This window comes from Pseudorca crassidens, chromosome 6 (assembly GCF_039906515.1).
Source record: "Pseudorca crassidens isolate mPseCra1 chromosome 6, mPseCra1.hap1, whole genome shotgun sequence".
Taxonomy (NCBI): domain Eukaryota; kingdom Metazoa; phylum Chordata; class Mammalia; order Artiodactyla; family Delphinidae; genus Pseudorca; species Pseudorca crassidens.
In genome coordinates this window covers 8,070,016-8,089,753 of record NC_090301.1, presented here as the reverse complement: position 1 = coordinate 8,089,753, position 19,738 = coordinate 8,070,016, and the positions used below count along the sequence as shown (strand labels likewise).

General features: G+C 53.0%; 1 protein-coding gene across 1 annotated transcript; it reads right to left on the bottom strand.

The window, feature by feature from the left end:
* Positions 1-1,543: 1,543 nt before the first annotated feature.
* NPPC (natriuretic peptide C) lies at positions 1,544-6,313 on the bottom strand. Its single transcript, XM_067740226.1, has 3 exons — positions 6,033-6,313; positions 5,276-5,586; positions 1,544-2,019 (listed from the first exon to the last, which is right to left on the bottom strand). Exons 1-2 carry the CDS (start codon positions 6,120-6,122, stop codon positions 5,296-5,298), a joined length of 381 nt encoding a protein of 126 aa, XP_067596327.1. The 5' UTR covers positions 6,123-6,313; the 3' UTR covers positions 1,544-2,019; positions 5,276-5,295.
* Between the last annotated feature and the right edge of the window lie 13,425 nt (positions 6,314-19,738).

Below are 19,738 nucleotides of genomic sequence, written 5' to 3'. Positions count from 1 at the left end.
GCTACTTGGGAGGAGAGCATGTGTCGCTTGGGCCCGAGGATCCTGGCAACCCAGATACTGTCCACGGAGAAAAGCTTTAGCTTCTGGTGGCGGCTCCCTGAATCCCAGAATTCTCCGCCCCTTTTGTCCCTGGGCTTTGGAAGATGTGCCTGCCTCACCACCGGCAAAGCCCACAGTGTTCCCACCGCCTTCCTGTTCCTGCAGCGCCCCTCAGCAGCCCCGACACGGGGCCTGCAAACAGCACAGTGAACGGAGGCACCGGCGAGCCCTCACCCTCATTGACCTGGCACCTGAGTTCTGAGCCACAGAAGCGGGCTGAGAGAAGGAAGATAGCCACACCCTAGAGAGCTCAGCCCAGAGAAGGGCCCTGGGGCAGTGGCGGAAGCTGAGGCGTGGGAAGGGCGTGCCTTCCCCAGCTGGAACATGTCTTCAAAGCTCTTTCCTCACCCAGGTGAGGTCACGGTGTCGGCCGCTGACCCGCCTGAGAACCTGCTGCTGAGGGAACAGAGGTCAGGGCTCGGATGCCAGCAGAAAACCCAGGTGCCACTGGCCACCTCCCCTCCCACCAGAGCCAAACTTCCTCTGGAGATACTCGGCTAGGCCTGCTGACCCCACGGCTTTGGGGCCACTCCGCTCCCAGTCCCCTGAGAGGGGTCATGCTCTCCTGGTGGAACCAGCCCCAAAGGCTCTTTTAGTCCTTGTTTTCACCAAACGAGGGACAGAAGACAGATGGGGGAGCTGCACAGGAGAGTCACGTACCAAGGATGGGGTGAGATTAGCTCGGAATTATTTAAGTTTCCTGCTGGTTTCAGGAAAAGAGATTCTAAGTAGTCATAATTTCTCATGCAAGACTCCGTAGGAACCGTAATTGTTAGCAGCTTCAGGTGAAAAGAAAACACACAACCCCCTTGAAAAGCACACTGCGCTATGCAAATAGGAAACCTGATAATACGTTCTCTTTCTTTCTGAGATCCTTGGCCTCAGGCCCCCACTGAGCCGGGTGCTTGCTATGAGGAAAAGCGACCCGCCCCATGCTTCCCGGAGCTGAGATTCACAAGGTAACCAGACCAGATTCCGCAAGATATATGGAAACCTTCTAAACCTCCCCAAAGCAGAAAGGAAGTTTTCAGTGATTTGTTTCCTTTAATAACAGAGAGAAGATGGAGTAGAATTAGAGGGCCCTCAGTCAGCTAAATTCAGTTTTAATTTAATTCACCACATCTGACTTCTCAGCTGTCCAGTGCTCTGAGCAGAGCTTCCTGACCTGGCCAAGCTGGTCAGAATCACTTGGGACAAAAGCCACATGGCCAGTCCTACCCCTGGAGGTCAGATTCAGTAGATCTGAGGGTGGATAGGGGCAGGAATCTGTATTTTTAACAAGATTCCTGGGGGATTCTGATACAAATCAACCCAGAATTGGGAACGGGCTGCTAGATCTCTTTAGAGGCAAAAGCCTTGTTTCCGCATTCTCCCTCCTTCTCAGACTAATTCTTAAAAAAAGGTGCAATGAGTAAATAAAGACAGCTTTCAAGATGTTCATGGAATGACTTTTTTTTACATTTTTCAACTAGTTAAGACAAAAACATTACAATGATTGACTTCTTCCATTTAGTTACATAAATAAAATTTTTATAAATATCTCTTTATAAACAATATAAATAGCTTTACAACATAAATACATTTATGCATGACATGAATTTACAAACAGCAATGTTTTACAGCTGGTTTTGTCAGTCTCTTAAAAACTGTCCCTTGTCATCACGTCGGTGTAGGTGTGTGTGTTTTGTGTATATAATATATATAATATATAACTTTTTATTTTTCATTAAAAAATAAACAAACAATAAAGTCATACCCCCCTCCCTAAATAATAATAAAACAGCTGGTGTTGTGTATTCCCAGTACCAGGAAAAAAAAAAAAAAAGAAATGTAATAGCCACATTGCGCTGGAGGTGCTTCCAGATGCTGGGAGGCTGATGACCAAGGATGACCTCAGCAAAACGGAGCAAGTTCCCAATCCTGAAACACAGAGGGGCCAAGGGACACTCAGCTGAGAAAGCCCAGCCTACAGGGCACTTCTAGAACCTTCCTCCCTTTCCCGCTGTAGCAGGAGGCAAAATGCCTCCACCTTCGCCCTACAGGCCCTGATGAAGGCCTTCCTGCAGAGGAAAAAGGGCCCTTCCACTCGGGGCCTCTCCAGGCCCTCATCCATCGCCTGCTGTGTCCTTGGCACTTCCTGCCCCAGCACAGGTGGAACCAGAAAGTCAGCCAGCCCTCCTCCCCCTCTGACTAAGTGCAGGCCTTGTCCTTGGCTCTCCGTGAGACACAGTGAGGGAAAGGGAATGGAAAGTGAAGCCCCGCCACCCAACCCCGGCCCACCTCTATTTTTTGCTACGATACAAACCCTCCGTCAGGTGCTTTACGTGTCTGGGGGATGGCGGAGGGAAGGGGGAGAGAAGCATCTGAAGATTTGGGAAATCTGGACTCAAGTCCCAACTGAATATTACTTCCTGGATGGCCATGCAAAGCTTTGAGTATCGCTTTCCTCACCCATAAAATGGGATATAGCCACCTCCCAGGGCTGGCTTTAAGATTCAACAGCAGGCCACACACTGGGCATTGGCAGAGTGTCTGGGTCACAGCTGCCCATAAATAGCACTTCCTTCCCCAGCTGGCTTCTCCTCAGAAAGGGTCCCCTTCAGAATCAGAGGAAATGGTGTGTCACGCCGGCCCTGGGGAAATGAGTGGTCGTGCTGGGTTTGCTGGCTCGTGAGTTGGCAGTGTCGTTTGATGAGGGCTGCACCCAGTCTCTGCCAATGGGTGTGTGGGTGTTCGGGGGCCAGAGGAAGGCTTCCTCCTGAGACAGGGTGGTGCCCTTCCAGAGGACAGTCCTGGCAGAGGGACCCCGGGCCTCAAGGCCTTGATGAACTTCCTCAACCCCTTTCTCTGCCGTCCCACACGTTTAAACAGAGGACAGATGTCTGTGATGTCTCTGGGCCCCATGGGCAATGGGTTCATTCAGGCACCCTCCACACCTCATCTCTGCCATTAGCATTTTATAATCAAGGCTATAACCATCAGCGACAGTCATTGTGGCAGCTGGTTAGAGCCAAAGTCAACTCCTGTGCAGACAAATGGCCACAGCCTCAGAAGGGCTTTCATTAATGGGAAAACCCTGAGCTGCCTTTCTCTTTTAGGCCCAGACAGTGAGATACCCTGGGCATCTCCACTAGGAGGTTGCAGGCAACAGGAAGGATGCTCTGCCTTCTCATGGGGCTGGGGGTGAAGGTGGGGTTGAGAAGGTTAAAGGTGGTGGAGGTGGGCATTCAGCTAAAAGAGAACTTCCAGGAGGTTGACAAGCTTCCCTGGTCAAAGGGGTCAAGGAGCATTAGCAACCTGGATTCCACCTGTGGAGTACCTCTCTCCACGAATACCTGGTACCCACAGACAGCCTCATCTAAGAACAAGGGGTCTATGGGGACATGCATGCCAGGCACTTTCTAGGACCTTATCTCCTGCTGACTCATAGAACAGCCTCTGTTTGGATTCTGAAGTTTGAACTTGGTGCTTAATTCACAAATTGAAAATTGGACGCCTGTGGCTCCTCCGTCTCTTCATTGTTGAGACAGGAGAGAACAGAACAAACCCATCACAACGGTAGCTTCTAAAGGCTGGTCCACCAGTGCCAGAATCATGACAAGTCAAGATCTCAGACAAGCGAAGCCCCTGCAGGAGGAGCACACAGCCTGGCCAAGTCTGGCTGCAGAGAGGAAGGACACCAGCTAAATGCTAGGGCAGGCGGGCGAGGAGTGCTCCTAAGCTGGGTGGGGCAGGTTTTCCGGGTCATTGACAGACATTTTAAAGAGCTCCTCTGGGCATCCTGCAGGCCCCAGTTCATCTTAGGCTAGTGTCCGGCCCTTAAGTTGCTCATGAGTTAATTTGGGGAGGTAAACAGGTTCACCAACAACCCTAGCTCAGGTGAAAAAGGTTTCTGTGTAGTAAAAAAGGCTCAGACATTGCGCTGGAGACCTTCAAAGATGGGCGCGCTTGTCCTTTGGGGGAAGACAGTGTAGACATTGATAAGGCTTCTGGGATGAGAGAACACAGCTTGGCCTGCAGTGGGACAGAAAGACTGTGGGACAGGGAATGACAGCAGCTGGCTGCAGGCAAGGCTGGACACCAGGAGGTCGGGTTCGAAATCACTCGAATGTCAGTTCCAGAGGTTGGGATGTTGTTTCTCCATGATACTGATGGGCAGCAGGAATGGAGGGGAGTGGAGAGAGGAGGGAAGGACATTTGCCGCTGTACCTTGCCAGGGGTGCAGCACCCGGCCGGGGCTGAAGGTAGCACAGGGGTTTCCAGCCTGGTGGAGGCGGAGGAGGCCATACCAGAAACCCAGGTATGGAGCCTAGGCATGGTGGGGGGGGGGCAGGAGGAGGGGGGGGGGCTCAGTTTGGGACATGTTGAGTTTCAGGTTGGGGCAAAAAACTAGATTATTTTAGTTTCTTTTTCCTTGCCCTAAAATAGTGCCACGAACACTGAGGTTCGATCCTGAAGTCACACGATTGCTGCAGCGTCAGGACCCTGGACAGACCAGTTTGCCCACGGCCATGGTTTAGAGAAGGGACAAGAATCAGAATGCTCTGGGGCAGAAATGCTCCCTGGTGATGCTAACAAATGGCTATTCTCCCTACCTTGAGGGGGCAGGTCTCGCTCCAAGTCTGTCCCATCACAGAGACAACAGACCCAGGGAGCTGTCCTGACCACTGGGCTGCTTACTGCCCAGCACCATGATGCAGTGGCTAGCAGATCAACTTACCCTTGACTCGTACGTATGCCTTTCCTCCTCTGCTCCCACCAACCCAGGATCAGCCCTCAATTCCCCCAGTTGGAGAACTGGGGTCAGTGTTGCTGGTTGCCTTATGGCCCTGGGGTGGGTGGGACCACACACACCCCCCCCCGAGCTGTCTCTGTTTCTCCAGAGGGAGCCAGGTGGGTCCATCCATGCTGAGCCATTTCTGACCTTGCCGAAGTTCCCTGACCACTTTATCCCTCACTTTCTCCATCTGTAAAATGGGATGATAAATGGTGTTGGGGAAAAATGTCTAGCACACACACTCAATCTTGTGCCCAGATGGCCTGGCTGGGAGGCGGAAAGGTCCAGGGGATCAGAGAGGAGCCGGCCTGCGGGAGGGGGTGCAGGCTTGGTTCTGGGGGGCTTCACGGGAAGCTGGGTGTGCAAGAGCTCCCGGCGGCCGGGGTTGGTAGTACTCACCGCCGCCAGGGGTCGCCGCACTAACATCCCAGGCCGCTCATGGAGCCGATCCTGTCCAGCTTGAGGCCGAAGCAGCCCTTGGACAAACCCTTCTTGTTGCCTCCCTTGTATTTCCGCGCGTTGGGGTGCTCTTGCAGAAGACGGGCCCACGCCGCCCGAGACTTGGTGTCCACGCGCAGGTCCCGGAGCAGTCGCGACCGGTCGCCCTTGAGATTGGCGCCACCGCCCCCGGGAGTCTTGTCGCCCTTCTTCTGACCTCCTCCCGCAGCCTGGGGCTCGGCCACCTCCTCCCCTGGCGGAGTGCGCGGGACCTGTCAGAAAGAAAGAACGGGCAGGTGAAGGGACGCACCGCGGCAGCGCGGGGGACTTTGCGGGGCCGCTGATGCTCCAGCCCGACACTCCGGCCAGCGCGGTTTGTCCTTTCGAGTCCTGAGCGCGCCCCCAGAGGTGCCGGACGGCTCGGCCCTGCATCCACCTGCCACGCGGCCGTCGATGTCCGCTCCTTCGGGGAGCCCCTTGCCCTCCTCTCCTTTGCCCCTTGCCGGGCTGACCACACTGAGGCAGAGGCTGCGCATTTGTCGATGCTCTCCCGAGTCCGGGCTTCGAGGGCTCCCCAGCTCTCACCCGCGCACGTCTCAGGGGAGGGAGAGAGCCGCCTTCCCGCCCCCTCTGCTCCCTCCGGCGGGCCACACCCTCCTAGACCCCCTAGCCCTACCACCGCCCCTCACAGTTCCGACGTCCCTGCGACAGCACCCACCTTCGGCGGCGCCCCGGGCTTGGCTTCGGAGGGCCGGAGCGAGAGTAGCGCGAGCAGCAGGGCGCAGGCCAGCAGCTGGGAGAGGTGCATGGTGCCCGTGGGGTGGCTGGGCGCAGACCGGCGGCAGCAAGGGTGCGCGGGGCCGGCGGGCAGACGGGCAGACGGGCAGGCGAGCGCGGAGCAGGCTGGCCGGGCTGCGACGCGGGTGCGGGTCCGGGTCCCAGTGCTGCGCAGCGCCGGCTGGGTGCGCTCTGAGCCCGCGGCTCCGCTCGCGCCTTTATAATCCAACCTGCCGCTGATGTCATCCTCCCGCCCACAGGGCCGCCCGGGCCAATGGCACTCGCGCCGAGGGCCGGGAGGGGTCCGCGGGGGCTCCCCCTCTGCCCCCCCGCCTCATCCCACCCCGGAGGGATCCCGCGGCTCGGCGGGCTCTCTCCCGACTGCGCTCCAAACTGCAAAGCGGCGCGCACAAGGGAACTCGAATTGCAGGGAGCGCGCTCTGGCATGCCAAGCGTTTGTGCGCCCGCTGCCCTGCGCACAAGGTTGGACCTCAGCACACACGCTCTTCCTGGAAAGGATCAGTTTCCCTCTTTGCAAGTGCAAAGATAGGCTCAGAGGAATTAAGTAACTTGCCCAAAGTCACACAGCCAGAAAGTTGGCACAGCCCGAAATCCACGCAGATCTGCCTTGTTGCCAATCTTTTCCCGGGGCACCTGACAGGCGCGAGGCCTGGCGCTGCGGCTCCACCTTTCACCTGCTCGCCGGGACAGTAATTCAGATCGCACCGACGCCTTTAGCTTGGGGAGGTAGAGGATGGGGCCAGAGGTCCGGGGGGTAGGCACAGAGAGAGCGGGGTTTGCCCGGGGCCGCAGGGGAGAGCGCAAGTCCTTCACCGGACAGTGCGAGCTTTTCGCCTGCGGGTGTGTTTGGGAGCGAAACGCGAACGAGATGCGAGGGTTCATGCGTGTGTGCGGCAGCATCTTGGGCCCGCCGCTGTGGCTCTAAGTGCGCCCTCAGCCCGGGCCGGCCCTACAGAACGTCCCCGGGTCTGACCCGCCAGATGGCTTCCTTCTGCACCGACGGGTGCGCGCCTGACCTCGACTGCACCCACTCGAGGATCCGCAGCGTGTGGCTGTCCCTCCAGTGGCCTGTGCACCTGCACAGTCTGGGGAGGGAGCTTTACCCAGCCCCGAGCCCAGTCTGGTTTCTGTGAGCCATAACAGGTGGTCGCCTTCGCGTTTTCTGCCTCAGAGTGGTCCCTACCATAGTTGTCGGAACACGCCCAAGTATCGCTGCTGCTCACGACTTGCTCTCCTTGGGCAGGGCGTCTCGGTCCCTCGGGTTCTGAGGAGTCCTTCGGGATGGGCCGCGGAGGCAGAGAACCGTAAGACTTGAGTGAGATGCAGGAATCTATGACTCCACTGCCTCCGGAGCAGGGGACTCGGCTGGACAGCGGAGGGTAGGGGAGTGCTTGCGGACCCCAAGCACCAAGACTACCCTGAGGGCTGGAGGCACCTGGACGACCTTTTGCGAGGAAAGGAAGCTGCGCCCCCCCGCGGGAACGCCACAGGAATCAAGAGGGGCCGGGAGAACCAAGTGTCATGCGGTGGATCCCACAGCAAAGCCTGAGCCCAGAGCCGGGAGGCAATGCCAAACCATCTGCTTTCTCTTCCCCACCCTGGCATTCTGCGCGGGAAAGTGCAGGTCCCTTTGTTTAGGAAATAACCTACACCAGAGGCCTGAGTTTGGGGTAGCAGAATTTCCTGAACTCCAAGATGATCCAGACATCAGCAGGGCATCCGTTGTATCCTGGTGAGTTGACTCATCACCTCCGGGCAGCCAGCCTGATTGCCTTCGCATGGTAACACCCATAGAGGGGCACCACTCTTTCATTTGAGGAGAAAGGAAGAGGTATAAGAAGGGAAAGAGGGAGGGAGCTCCAGGTGGACGATGGAAGTCCCGTCTCCTCTTTGTCTACTGGACGGAGAGGAATGTTACCAATCTGGAACTTCTTTGAGACTTGCTTTGTTTATACAGATTTAAGGAGCCAGGCAGATTGATTTTTTTTTAAATAAATAAATAAATTTATTTATTTATTTATGGCTGTGTTGGGTCTTCGCTGCTGCCCACGGGCTTTCTCTAGTTGTGGTGACTGGGGGCTACTCTTTGTTGCGGTGTGCAGCCTTCTCATTGCGATGGCTTCTCTCGTTGCAGAGCACGGTCCTTAGAGCGAGCGGGCTTCAGTAGTTGTGGCACACGGGCTTCAGTACTTGTGGCTCACGGGCTCTAGAGCGCAGGCTCAGTAGTTGTGGCGCAGGGGCTTAGTTGCTCCGCAGCATGTGGGATATTCCCGGACCAGGGGTCGAACCCGTGTCTCCTGCACTGGTAGGCGGATTCTCAACCACTGTGCTACCAGGGAAGCCCCAGATTGATTCTTGAGCCAGGCACTGGACTGGTTTCCAGGGGGCAAGAGGTACATCCTCTGAAACCCCTTACTGAGGACAGGTTGGGAGCTTCCAGTGTCCCATGGGCACCTCCTTCTGTCCGAATATCTGTAGGCTGGTTCTTCCTGTCTTCTTGGTGACAGCTGGGTAACCATCTAGGTCTCCTCTCTCTTTGAGCTTTGCGACTAAATACAATAAACTGACCCCGCCCCAGTGTGGACAGAACCAACACCCGGGAATCTACCTCCCCTCTTTGGAAGAGGAATCTTCTGGTGAGCCCTCACTTCTGACCACTGGCCTGTGGTCATTTGGGGCAGATCAGATCCTGGAAGAGTTAACTGCGGCATGAGGCTTTCGTGGGGCAGACCATGGAGCAGTTCCTGCTTAGCCTGGGCTTGGGAGGTGGGATGGGTAGAAGTGGGAGGATGATGCTGGAGGGACCTTCAGGGAAGGAGAGAACCAGCGCATGACCGCCTTGGCAACTGAAGGTTTCAACTCCTCCTTGGTTTCTTTGCCCAGGAAGCTGCAGAGAAGGCTCTCTCTCTCCCCTAGGCCTAGACTGGGGGCCCAGGTCACTTCTCCCTGCTTTCCGCTCATGAGGTTTGCTCCTTCCTGCTCTGGCCCCAGGGGCCAGGCCTGGGAAAGTTGGACCCACTGAGCCACTGAACATGAACTGTTTGTGGCACTTTATTGAACGCTCAGTGTGAAAACTCCTCCTAATGGCAAAGGAGAGAGAAAAGGCCACTGGGCCTCAGGAGCCTGGCAGTTCTGTGGGGAATCTTGTCGTTTGTCAATTATCCATCCACTGATTCCCCAAGTATTCACTGAGCATCCGTGCAGCCTGTGGGGTTCCATCCTGGCAGGGAAGACACCCCTCCACCCAGGCAACAGGCGCTAGCTTTGTAGGCCCAAAAGGACAATGGCAGGGAGGGAGGACAGCTCCCCCAGCTTGGGCTAGCAGGGCAGGCTTCCTGGAGAAGGAAAAGTCTGTGCTGAGCTGGGAAAGGAGACCCGGCAGGCAGGAGGAGAGAAAGGAGAGAGGAGGGAAACCCAGACGGAAAACAGAGTGATTCCCTTTGGGCTACTGGGAGGAACGCACCCAGGCTTAGCAGAGTGCAGTAAAAGAAAACATGAGTGCCCAGAGCTAGGGAAAGAAGGGGGAGGGGCTTCAGGTAGGAGTGCCCAGAGGAGGCAAGAGTAGGCTGGGGGAGTAGGTTGACAGATGAGGCCGAAGGAGGGTGATCAGTTGTCAGGGGACACAGAGAGGGAGTGGGAGAGAGAAGTCAGAGCCAGGCCGGTGTGCCAAACTCCAGGCATCAGAGAGTTGCACAGCTAGGACTTTCCCTCCTGGACCTCTGAAAGGACATGGAGAGAAAAGACTCTGTTCTTGTGGGCCCCTCTTCTCTTTTTCCCTTCCTCCACGAGGGCAAGGTAAGACTTTTGTGCCTACCACTGATGGGCCCTACTGGGGCAGAGTCGAGGTTCAGTCCACTACCAGGATCCTATAGGAGGTAAGAGTGGGCCTCGATGAGATGAGAAAAGTGCTCATAAGGCCTTTTTGGAGGCTGGGGAAGGGGTGGCTAAGACAGGATTGTCCACCTCCCCTCCCCAGGAGCAGGGAAACAAGCTCCCTGTGTAACAGCGCCCCCTCCTGGCCCTGCAGAGGATTCTCAGGCACACAGACGAGGGGAGGATTGCTCTGCTGTCCCTCTGTTTTCTCCGCAATTATTTCATCCCAGGGGCCCCTTTCCAGCTGCATAACTTCCCAGAGAGGACACTGAACAGGCGGTGAGCAGATCTCATGGAGGGCGGCAGGGAAATTGCAGCGGGACCCTCGCCAATCTCATCACTGCTTGGAGCCTTCAGTTTCACCATCTGTATTTGGGAAAAAGCCTTCCCTGCCTCCTGGATAGGGGCAGATGAGTCAGGAGGCCTGACAAGAGGTTTCTGAGTCCTAGACGAAGGTAGGAGGAAGCAGCTGGGGCAGAAGAGGGATCTGAATGTCACTGCACAAGACACACTCCCAGGTGGGAGGGTCCAGCGCTCCTGAGACTCCCCAGATCTGTTGGTGGTGGGGACCCACGGAGGATGCAGAGGCACAGCCTGGCCAGGTCTCCTTGAGCTTGGTACCTCTTCCAGGAGTCCTGCACCTGTCGGGCCTGGCTTTAGGAGTGGAGCCAGAGGCCAAGGAAGCATCATCCGTCCTTCCCGGGACAGAAATTCCAGAAAACCTTAACTTCGTCGTGCCATGAGGTCTTTGACCCCAGGACACTCCCACCTGATGAGCCAGCTGCCCTGCTTCTCCTTTCCCAGGGGCCCTGCCAGCACCTGCTCCAGATGGCCTCCAACCCCTCTGTCGTACGCAAGCGCATGACGTTAGAGTTTATCCCTCACCACCACCCTGCCTTTTTTTCCCTTTTCAAGAATAAAAGACAGATAGGCTCTACAGATAGGCTCAGTTCCCTGGGGGAAACGACTGCTCGTTTTGTGACTATCAACAGGCAGGTGAGGGAGTAGAGGCTGAAGCTTAAACCCTGAGAAAGTGATTAGGGAGGTGAAGGAGAGGGACCTTCCCAGCAAAAGATGGCTCCGCATCCCGACCTTAGCGTGGTGCATGCACCAGATGTTTGCAGAGGGAATGGATCTGCTGCCAGGCTCTGCGCCCTGGGGACTGAGCTTGCCTTGGCTGGGTTCTGGTAAAATATTGGCCATATGGAGCTTTTCCAAGCAGGGAGCTACTCCTTGCTGTCCTGGGAGGGGGGGTCCCTGCAGTGAGCCTACCCTCTTGGTATGTACCGGGAGGAGGCTGTCTATTGTCTGGTCTTAGAGACAGTGTTTCAGATTTGTTGGAGGTCACAGTCTTCAAGGAAGGGGGCTTCTCCCTGTGGACAGAAGCCGCCCCAAGTGTCTTACAGAAGTCTCTTAACATTGCACTTTCACGGAAGGCACCACAGGACGGGCCTGCCACGAGCCAGGGCCACCAGGCAGCTCAAGGAGCCACGTCTTTGGATTTTCCAAGCCAGAAACTCCTCTGCAGATTTCTGCCCCAGGAGTGTGTGACCACCAACTACTTTGTGGGGAGCAGTCAATTTCTAAAACGAGAATGACCAGAGAACACTAGCAAGAGAGCGTCATGACCAAGCCAGATGCTAACAGGGTTGGAGGAACATCCATTTTTGCAATCTGGTCTCTACAGGGATTAGAAAACACTTTTAAGCCCAAAGCCCATAAATTGTTTGAAAACCACCCCTGTGCCTGTGTGAATTGTTTCTGGGCCCAACGTGCAACACCACACAACAAACTTTTCTCCTGGATCGCCCAGGAAGGTCCCTGTGTCCCAGTGCAGGCTGGGCAAGAAGAAGAAGGGTCCTTCCCCACCAATGATGACCTGTTTTGCCTTGTGGGTGAAATAATTTAAGAGAGAAGGCCCCAGCTTAGAGTTGAGCAGGGTTTAGGACTTCTGATCAAGTAGCTGATTTGGAGTCTTGGGGTCCTTGGATATGGTAAAAAGGGGAGACAGGCCCTGTGTGTAGTGGATACAGGTCAGTGGGTTTTTGCCGCCTAGCTCTCAGCCTACTGCAGAAGCTGAGATGTCAAATGCTTGCTTGTCTAACCACCCCTACAGAACACATTGGTGTGTGACCTGGAGTCCCCCAGCCAGATGGGCCAGCCCTGGGTTTTAAATGAGGAGCCGTTGCTTCAGAGAATCCAGGGCCATGCAGAACACTCTTAGACACACTGCAAGAGCACTTCCTAGGGCACAGGGGCAGTGTGGTAGCATCCACTGTCCTGGGTCAGGGCTGTCACCGACACAGTGTTATCATAAATGTTGGTGGCAGGGCCGGCACTGAGGGCCTCGCTAGATCTGTTCTGCAGCTTGATTGGTCCTGGATGGGTTGTTGCCAAGCCTTCTCCACCACCCAATACCCCTTAAATAAATTCCTTTTCTACTTCACCCAGCCAGAGTCAGGCTTTTTTTTTTTTTTTTTTTTCAGAGTCAGGCTTTTTTGCTTACAAGTAAGTACCCTGAATGATCCCACAGTTACCCAGGCCCTGGTGCCCACAGCTTGACCTCTCCAAAATTTCATTCCTGGAATAACCAGTCTGCCAGAGCCTCGCTGCACCCTGATAGCTCCTGATGTGAGGGTAAGGACATCTGGAGACATCAGCCTTCTTCCTCCACCTTCAGTGATGGATACAAGGGCAAAGGGGACAACACATAGAGAAGACAATTAGGAAGGACTGAGCAGCTCCCCCGTGGAAACAGAAAGCAAATTGTCAGGACAACATTTGATGATTGGGTCCAGGCTGCCTGTGCTGGCCATGTTGTCTTGATGATAAAAATATCATGCTGACTCTATAGAATTAGACAGTCCCTGACCCGAGCTCACAGCCTGTGGGGGAGAGTTCACTCTGGTAAAATGAATGTGACATATGCTCATACATATTACTAAATGAAGCAAATATTTCTAACTTCAGCACCTTCTTACCCCATTACATCCAAATGTGTTTCTCAAGCAGGAAAGGCTTCACGGAGCTAAGAGAAACACAGAGTGGTGAGTGATGTGTTATGAGAAAATCCAGAAAGCTGGGTGGTGGCTGAGCCAGGAAAGGCGGGTGGGAGGGCTGGGAGTCTGCATGCTGGGCTGGGAGAAGGGGCACCGGGCTTCAGAGAACAGTGCCCAGATCAAGGAACCCAGAGGCTGGAGTCCTGTACCTTCCTTTTACCCCTAGGGATCTTGACTCAGAGGGATTAAGCATCATACTCTGGTCATTCTGGCCCCATAGCTCCAGGTGCCAGACCCCGCGTGGACCGTGGGCATGCCACCTTCTCTTTGCCCCTTGAGTTTTCATCTGGTGCCTCCCGCAGGGCAGCAGAGCAGCTGTCAGACTGGGGTGGTATGGCCAGGGCTGCTCACTGAGAACCCAGGTGTGTGACCCTTGGGACTGGTTTCTGAGCCCTGCTGGGGCAGGAGACCCGCCAAGGCAGCCTGGTTTCTGGCAGAAGGGCCTGGTTAGGACCTGAAATGATGTGGCATCTCTGGTGTGATGTCCCTGTGAGCACTAAGTCTCTTCCTGGGCTGGCTGATTCCCACGGGCCTGTCCTCCAGTTCAGCACAGACAGTGCGGGCCCCAGCCTTGGGGTCCCACAGCCCTAATACCAGTGGGGTTTCCTTCTCTCCCTCTGTCAGCTTCTCAGGGACCTCCCTGTCTGTCTCAGTCGCCCCAGCTCTCCGCACATCGCCTGCCACACAGTGGGTGCTCGGTAAGTGCACAGAGACTGGAGGCGGCCACCGTACTAAGCCTCAGGGGGCAGCAGGGACAGACACAGCCTCTGTCCTTGCAGAAGGAAGGAGCTGGCGAAACGACCAGCCGCCCCACTTCGCAGATGGGGCCGTGGAGGCCCCGACCGACTCCTGGCTCTGCCCTCAGCCCCACACAGGGCTCAGCAGGCTGCAGGGCCTAATGGGTGAGCTGGCTGGACTCCAGCGAGTCACGACGATCGGGCTGGGAGCGAGCACCCCGCTCCCCGCGAGCACATCTGCCGAGAGGAACAGCTGTCTCCACGCTGCGCCGCGCGGCTCCCGTGGGAATGTGCTGAGAGGCTTGGCCAAGACGAGGACGCGGCTCCTCCGCCGCCGGGGCCCATCTACGGGGTGGGGGGCTTCGAGTTCTGGGGCCTTTGTCATATCTGTCAGCGGCCATTTCTCTGCCACGGCACTGTCCCCTTTTCTCATTCTTTCCTGTTTAATTCCTGGGAGGTCTGGGAAAGACAGGCCTGGATGGGTGGGGAACACTGGTTTGGGGAGACGGAGAGCTCTAGTGACAGGACACCAGCCCTCCGTGTGTGTGCGGCCGTGGTGGGCGGCGTGCATCAGGTGGTCTGGGGCTGCAGCCGTCCAGCATGGGAGGTGGGCTGGGCCGGGCTTCTGACAGGGCAAGGCAGGGAGTCTCGTACATGGGAAAAGAGCCAGGCCAGGGAGACCCTGAGAGAAGGACCCCTGGGACCACCCTGGATTCCCGCAAGCTACGGGCTTGGGGGCTTGGCCCTCACACCTGAGCTCCATGATCGAATCAGCTGTGACCCACATGGAGAAGCCCTCCCCCACCAGCCGGGGTGGGTGGGTGAGGATGGGGGCGGGGCTAAAGCTGCCAGGGAAAAGGGGCCGAGAACCTGGGCCGGCGGGGCACAGCCTCCCTTTTTGCCTTCGGGTGGGGATCCTCACAGCTTTCAACTCCCCTCTCCCAGCATCTCCTCTGGTTGACACCCACCTGGGAGGCTGCTGGGTCCAGGGCTGCCGCAGAGTCAGAGACTGAGACAGAAACAGGACAGTGGCTCAGACGTGGACAGGGGTCTGCCTGGTCCCAGGGGCTGAGCAGTCCCCAGAACAAGGCAAGGCCATGATGGGGGGTTGGGAGGGCGGGCGGCGCTTGGATGGGAGGGCCTGTTCACCCCCAGGACTTCAGTCGAGCTCACACAGCTCTCTGTTCTGTGGGGAACCACAGAGCAGGAGTCAGGGCAGCCCCGTGTCTCCCCGGGGGGCAGGGCAGGGCCAGGAGGCTGGGAAAGGAGCTGCCCCTGGCAGTTATCTGACCTCAGGAGGACTTGCCCCGCGGCGATGAGCTCATGGGCACAGGGGCAGAGCTGGGTGGTGACAGGAAAGGAACGGCAAATGTTTGCTGGAGACCTGGAGGCGTGGGGCTTTCACAAGAGCTCATGTGATAAGACTCTCCCCAGGCCAGGTGCAGCGGGCAGCTGTGTCCTGTAGGCGGAGCCCCTGCTGCTTGCCCTGCCAGGCCTCTGCCCTTCACAGATCTGCTCTCGCTCGCTTGGAAATCTCGGCCTGAGGAACTCTCCAGAATCCAGCCTGGAGATGACCTGGGCAACATCGAGCTTATTTGGCTAGAATGATGAAGGTTCTTTTTTATTTTTATTTTTTAAATTAATTTTTATTGGAGTACAGTTGATTTACAATGTTATGTTAGTTTCTGCTGTACAGCAAAGGGAATCAGTTATACGTATACACATATCCATTCTATTTTAGATTCTTTTCCCATATAGGTCATTACAGAGTACTGAATAGAGTCCCCTGTGCTATATAGTAGGTTCTTATTAGTTATCTATTTTATATATAGTAGTGTGTATATGTCGATCCCAATTTCCCAATTTATCCCTCCCCCGCCCTTTCCTCCTTGGTAACCATAAGTTTGTTTTCTACGTCTGTGACTCCATTTCTGTTTTGTAAATAAGCTCATTTGTGAAGGTTCTTTTTTAAAATCAATCCTTTTTTTAAAAAATAGAATATTGACCCAATGATACAGTGCAAGATCAACAGAAATGTCAAACCTACGGCAAGTGTACAAATACCTCTACCAATATCACATGACTTGTCTACTTCTCGCCTAGGCTTTCAGATCCTCCCGGCAAAATTCGTGCCTAGTTAGAATCAGTGTGCACTTAATATCTTGTGATCAGCTTTTTCATGTAATGTTATTTTGTATAACCTTTTCCATGGATCTAAGTAGTCTGCAATATTAGTAGTTCACAGGCAGGATTTGGGCTAAGTGTCGTGTGCTTACAAATTATACAGGTAAAAACATCTCGATACAAATAGGGTTTTTCTCTTTTCTCCCTCCCTCCCTTCCTTCTTTCCTTCCTTCCTTCTCTCCCTTCCTCTCTTGCTCTGTTTCTTCAGTCAGAGGAACTGCTCGTTGAAAAGTCGGATGATGTGAGCGCACTGTGGTTTGGTGGCTCTTCACCTGCTCTGGGCCGATGGGTGTGACCTGGAGTACATATTTAGGGTACTCTTGTCCAAGTCCTCTGCTAATGCTGCAGTTTTACTCGTATTTGCCAGAGACCTTCAGTGTTGCCTTGTCTCCCTCTAGTTTCTAAATGATTTTATCAGTTTCATAAATATTTTGATATTATTGTTCATATTTATCATGAAGTGTTCTTTCACTCCATTGCTTTTCTGTATGTTTATATTGCGATGTTTACAAATTTAAAAAATATAATCTATTCTCATAGCCTCCCATACTTTAATTATATGCTTGTGTGGTTACTTGACTCAGACCTTTCTCCCCAGGGGCATCTGTTCTTAAAGGTGCCCCACTGCAACCCCAGCACCCAGCCCGAGGAAGTCCATTACAGAGGCTAAAGTGTGGGCCACGAAGTGGCTTTGATTCTTGTGAATTGGGTATTTTTACCTATATTGTGCAGATAGGAAACTGAGCTCACAGATGTTAAATATTTGAGTAAGCACCTCAGGTGGAACCGAAACTCAGAGGTCTGTTTGCTCTGAAACCCTCGCTTTGTCCTGACATCACTGTCTCAGTAGACTGGGTGAGCAAACACTTATATTCTTCTGTTGTGGGTTTATTTTTTTAATGGTTGTGTACGTGTATACATGTGTGTAGTTAACTTTAACCTGTCTGGAATGTTCTCTGGTAAATAGTATGAATAAGAGTTTGCTATTCACACGTTATTATTATCCATTTCCCGTATGAATGTAGTGATAATTTTTTTCATCGTTTTATTTTCATGTGATTTGTTATATATTAAATGCAAATAAATGTGTTCACATCTGCTCTACCATAAAGTTTTGACAACTGCCACATATGTTCTATAGATTGGTTGGTATTTCCCTGGTTTTGCCTTCAAATTAAAAAAATTCCTGGAAACTTGCTTTTCCATATAAACGTTATTATTACATTATAAACTTGTATAAAATTAAATTTAATTTTAATTAGTTGTATTTTATTTTCATTTAAACTTTTCTTATGGAGTTTTAATTTTATTGCATGGTGGTCTGAGAATAGAACTTATAATATTTCTAAGATTTGAACTTTACTGAGATTTTCTTTGTACCTGTATATATGTTATTTTTATAAAGATTTAATGGGTACTTAAAAATAGGACCATTCTCTGTAGGGTACAAAGTTTAATATATCGAACTTTATTAACTAAATTTTCTATGTACTTTTATTTTTCGGCAACCGATTTGTGATAGACTACTAGGAGTGGATAAAACCCCCATTTATTTGATAAATGACGTTTCCATACTTGCTTGGCTATTATTGTTTGCTCTGTCCCTCTGCAGCCCCCCTTCTTTGGGGGAAATCTTCCTCTACTCCCACCCTGTGGTTTTATTGGGGTGTACCAATCTCAGTGACCTATCCCTTTGACCACAGACATAGGCACATGGTTCAGATCTCACCAGGCCCAGGCCCCTGAGTTGGCCTATGACAGAAACCCAGCTCAAGCTGTAAGGGACTTTATTGTTTGCATAACTGGGAAGCCCAAGGAGGGTGGCTATTAGCTAATCACAGCCAGGCACAGTGATTTAAACGTGATGCCACATCTCTTTCTCCCCACAGCTCTCCTCTGCCTCTGTGTAATGACTGTATTCTCTCCCACTGTAGGGAACCTTTCTCCACGTGCTGGGGGATGGAGGCGAGGATGGAGACACCTTCAGATATCTTCCTCTGATATCTAGACCGAATGTTAGAAAAGAACCGCCTGGCCCCATTTGTCTGAGTCCCCAATCACTGTGGCCGGGAAGATGGTTTTTCATAGATTGGCCAGTTTTAGCTCAAGTGCACGTCTCTGGGGCCAGAGGTGGGGTATGGAGATTGACAGCCCCAAAAGAACCCTGACAAGTGAGGGAAGAATGGGTCTCCAAAGGAGATTTGATTACCATCACCAAATCAATGGGTAAGAGGTAACGGTAAGGGTAAGAGGTAGTGGGAATTGAAGAACAACAGTTTTCTACAACAGGTTGCATCCCCGTGGCTACATGATTGACTCGGGGCTGGGTATGTGGCCCAAGCCAGGCCCTTCAAAGAACTTCCAGGGATTTTTCCCTCTCTGGAGCTGGCAAGGAAGAAATCTCTTTGCTGTAGTGCATAAGGTGGTCAGCCTAGAGCTGCTTGTGGGGTTCAATCTCAGGGTTCCTGCTGCACTGAAGCTGGGAGAACCTGGGCAAACACCTGAGGGCAGTTGAACTTTCCACAGAAAGGAATTTGGTCCCCTCCAGACCAGGGGGTGGTAGGGGGTTGACTTCCCATAGTCACAGTTCTCCGAGTGGGCCTCAAACATGGTAATGTTTAAAAAATTATGAAAGTTCTTTATTATATTCTAACTTTTGAAAAATTAAAATAGTTTTTCTTTTTCCTGATTCATAGGTAACCTGTGCTGCATCACCAAGTTCACGTGTCAAGATTTTTCACGTCAAGGTAAGGTTGACCAGAAAATTCTTGAAATCTTTTTTTGTGTCCATTCCCTGAATCAGTCTGAAGAAATAAAGTATTACATGATCATTATAACACAGACAATATAAATGGTGAAAATGGATGTGTAAGCCACCACCCCGAAACAGGCACTGCTTACATTTCAGTTTGTACCCTTCCACATATTTTTCTATGTATATATACACATAAAGATGCAGATATTTTAATAATAAAATGCTTTTGAACCATAACACTGTTTTGTCGCCTCTTTTTCCACTTAACCACAATTCTTGAGCACGTCCTATGTGGCTGGTCCTGTCCTGAGCACTTGGATTGACTCATGTAATTCTCCTATCCTCTTCATTCCACGTAAATATATATAGGTGTATGTCATCATTTTCTATGGCATTTTAATGTATGGAGGTCTCAGTTTACTTAGTCACTTTCTTAGTGTTGGATTTGTACGTTGTTTCCATATTTTTACCATTATCAATGCAAGAACATGACCACAGATGAGCTTAGATCTTGCAGTATATTGTGATTATCTTAACGGGGCCAGAGAATCAGATCCCAACCCAGTAGGCTGGAGGAAATACCCAGCTGCAGGGGCAGGAAGTGAAGAATGGGGAGGATGGTGGAAAGATATCCTCTCTCTGAAGCTGATGGTTGGGTCAGTGGGGCCTGGCTTTGCTGTAAGTAGAGGCCGGGGCCAGTTCTGGAGAGGGGTGATGACTGCCCTTGGCCAAATGGAAGCAGGGGCTTCCAGTGAGTGACCCTGGCCTGGGGCTGGGCCTGCGGTGGCTGTTACGTTGCTGTCTGTGCTGTGCTGTCAGTCCAGTCACCGGCAACTTCAGGCAGCCTGGCCTTTGCTCTGCTGGGGAAATTAGGAGGAGCCAGTCCTATGTTCTGGATTACGCAGTCAAAGGAAACTGTGTCCCTTCCCTCAAGGCCAGATCGGGGTAACGGGAGTGTTACTAGGTCAAAAAACATCCATTTAAAAAGGTTTCTGATACATATTGACCAACTTCTCTC

Bases quoted from the DNA above. Each gene is read 5' to 3' on its own strand.
- NPPC (XM_067740226.1), bottom strand. From the start codon at position 6,122: ATGCACCTCTCCCAGCTGCTGGCCTGCGCCCTGCTGCTCGCGCTACTC. The intron at 5,587-6,032 runs GTGGGTGCTGTC...TCTTTCTGACAG, and splicing joins AGCCCGGGGCGCCGCCGAAG to GTCCCGCGCACTCCGCCAGG.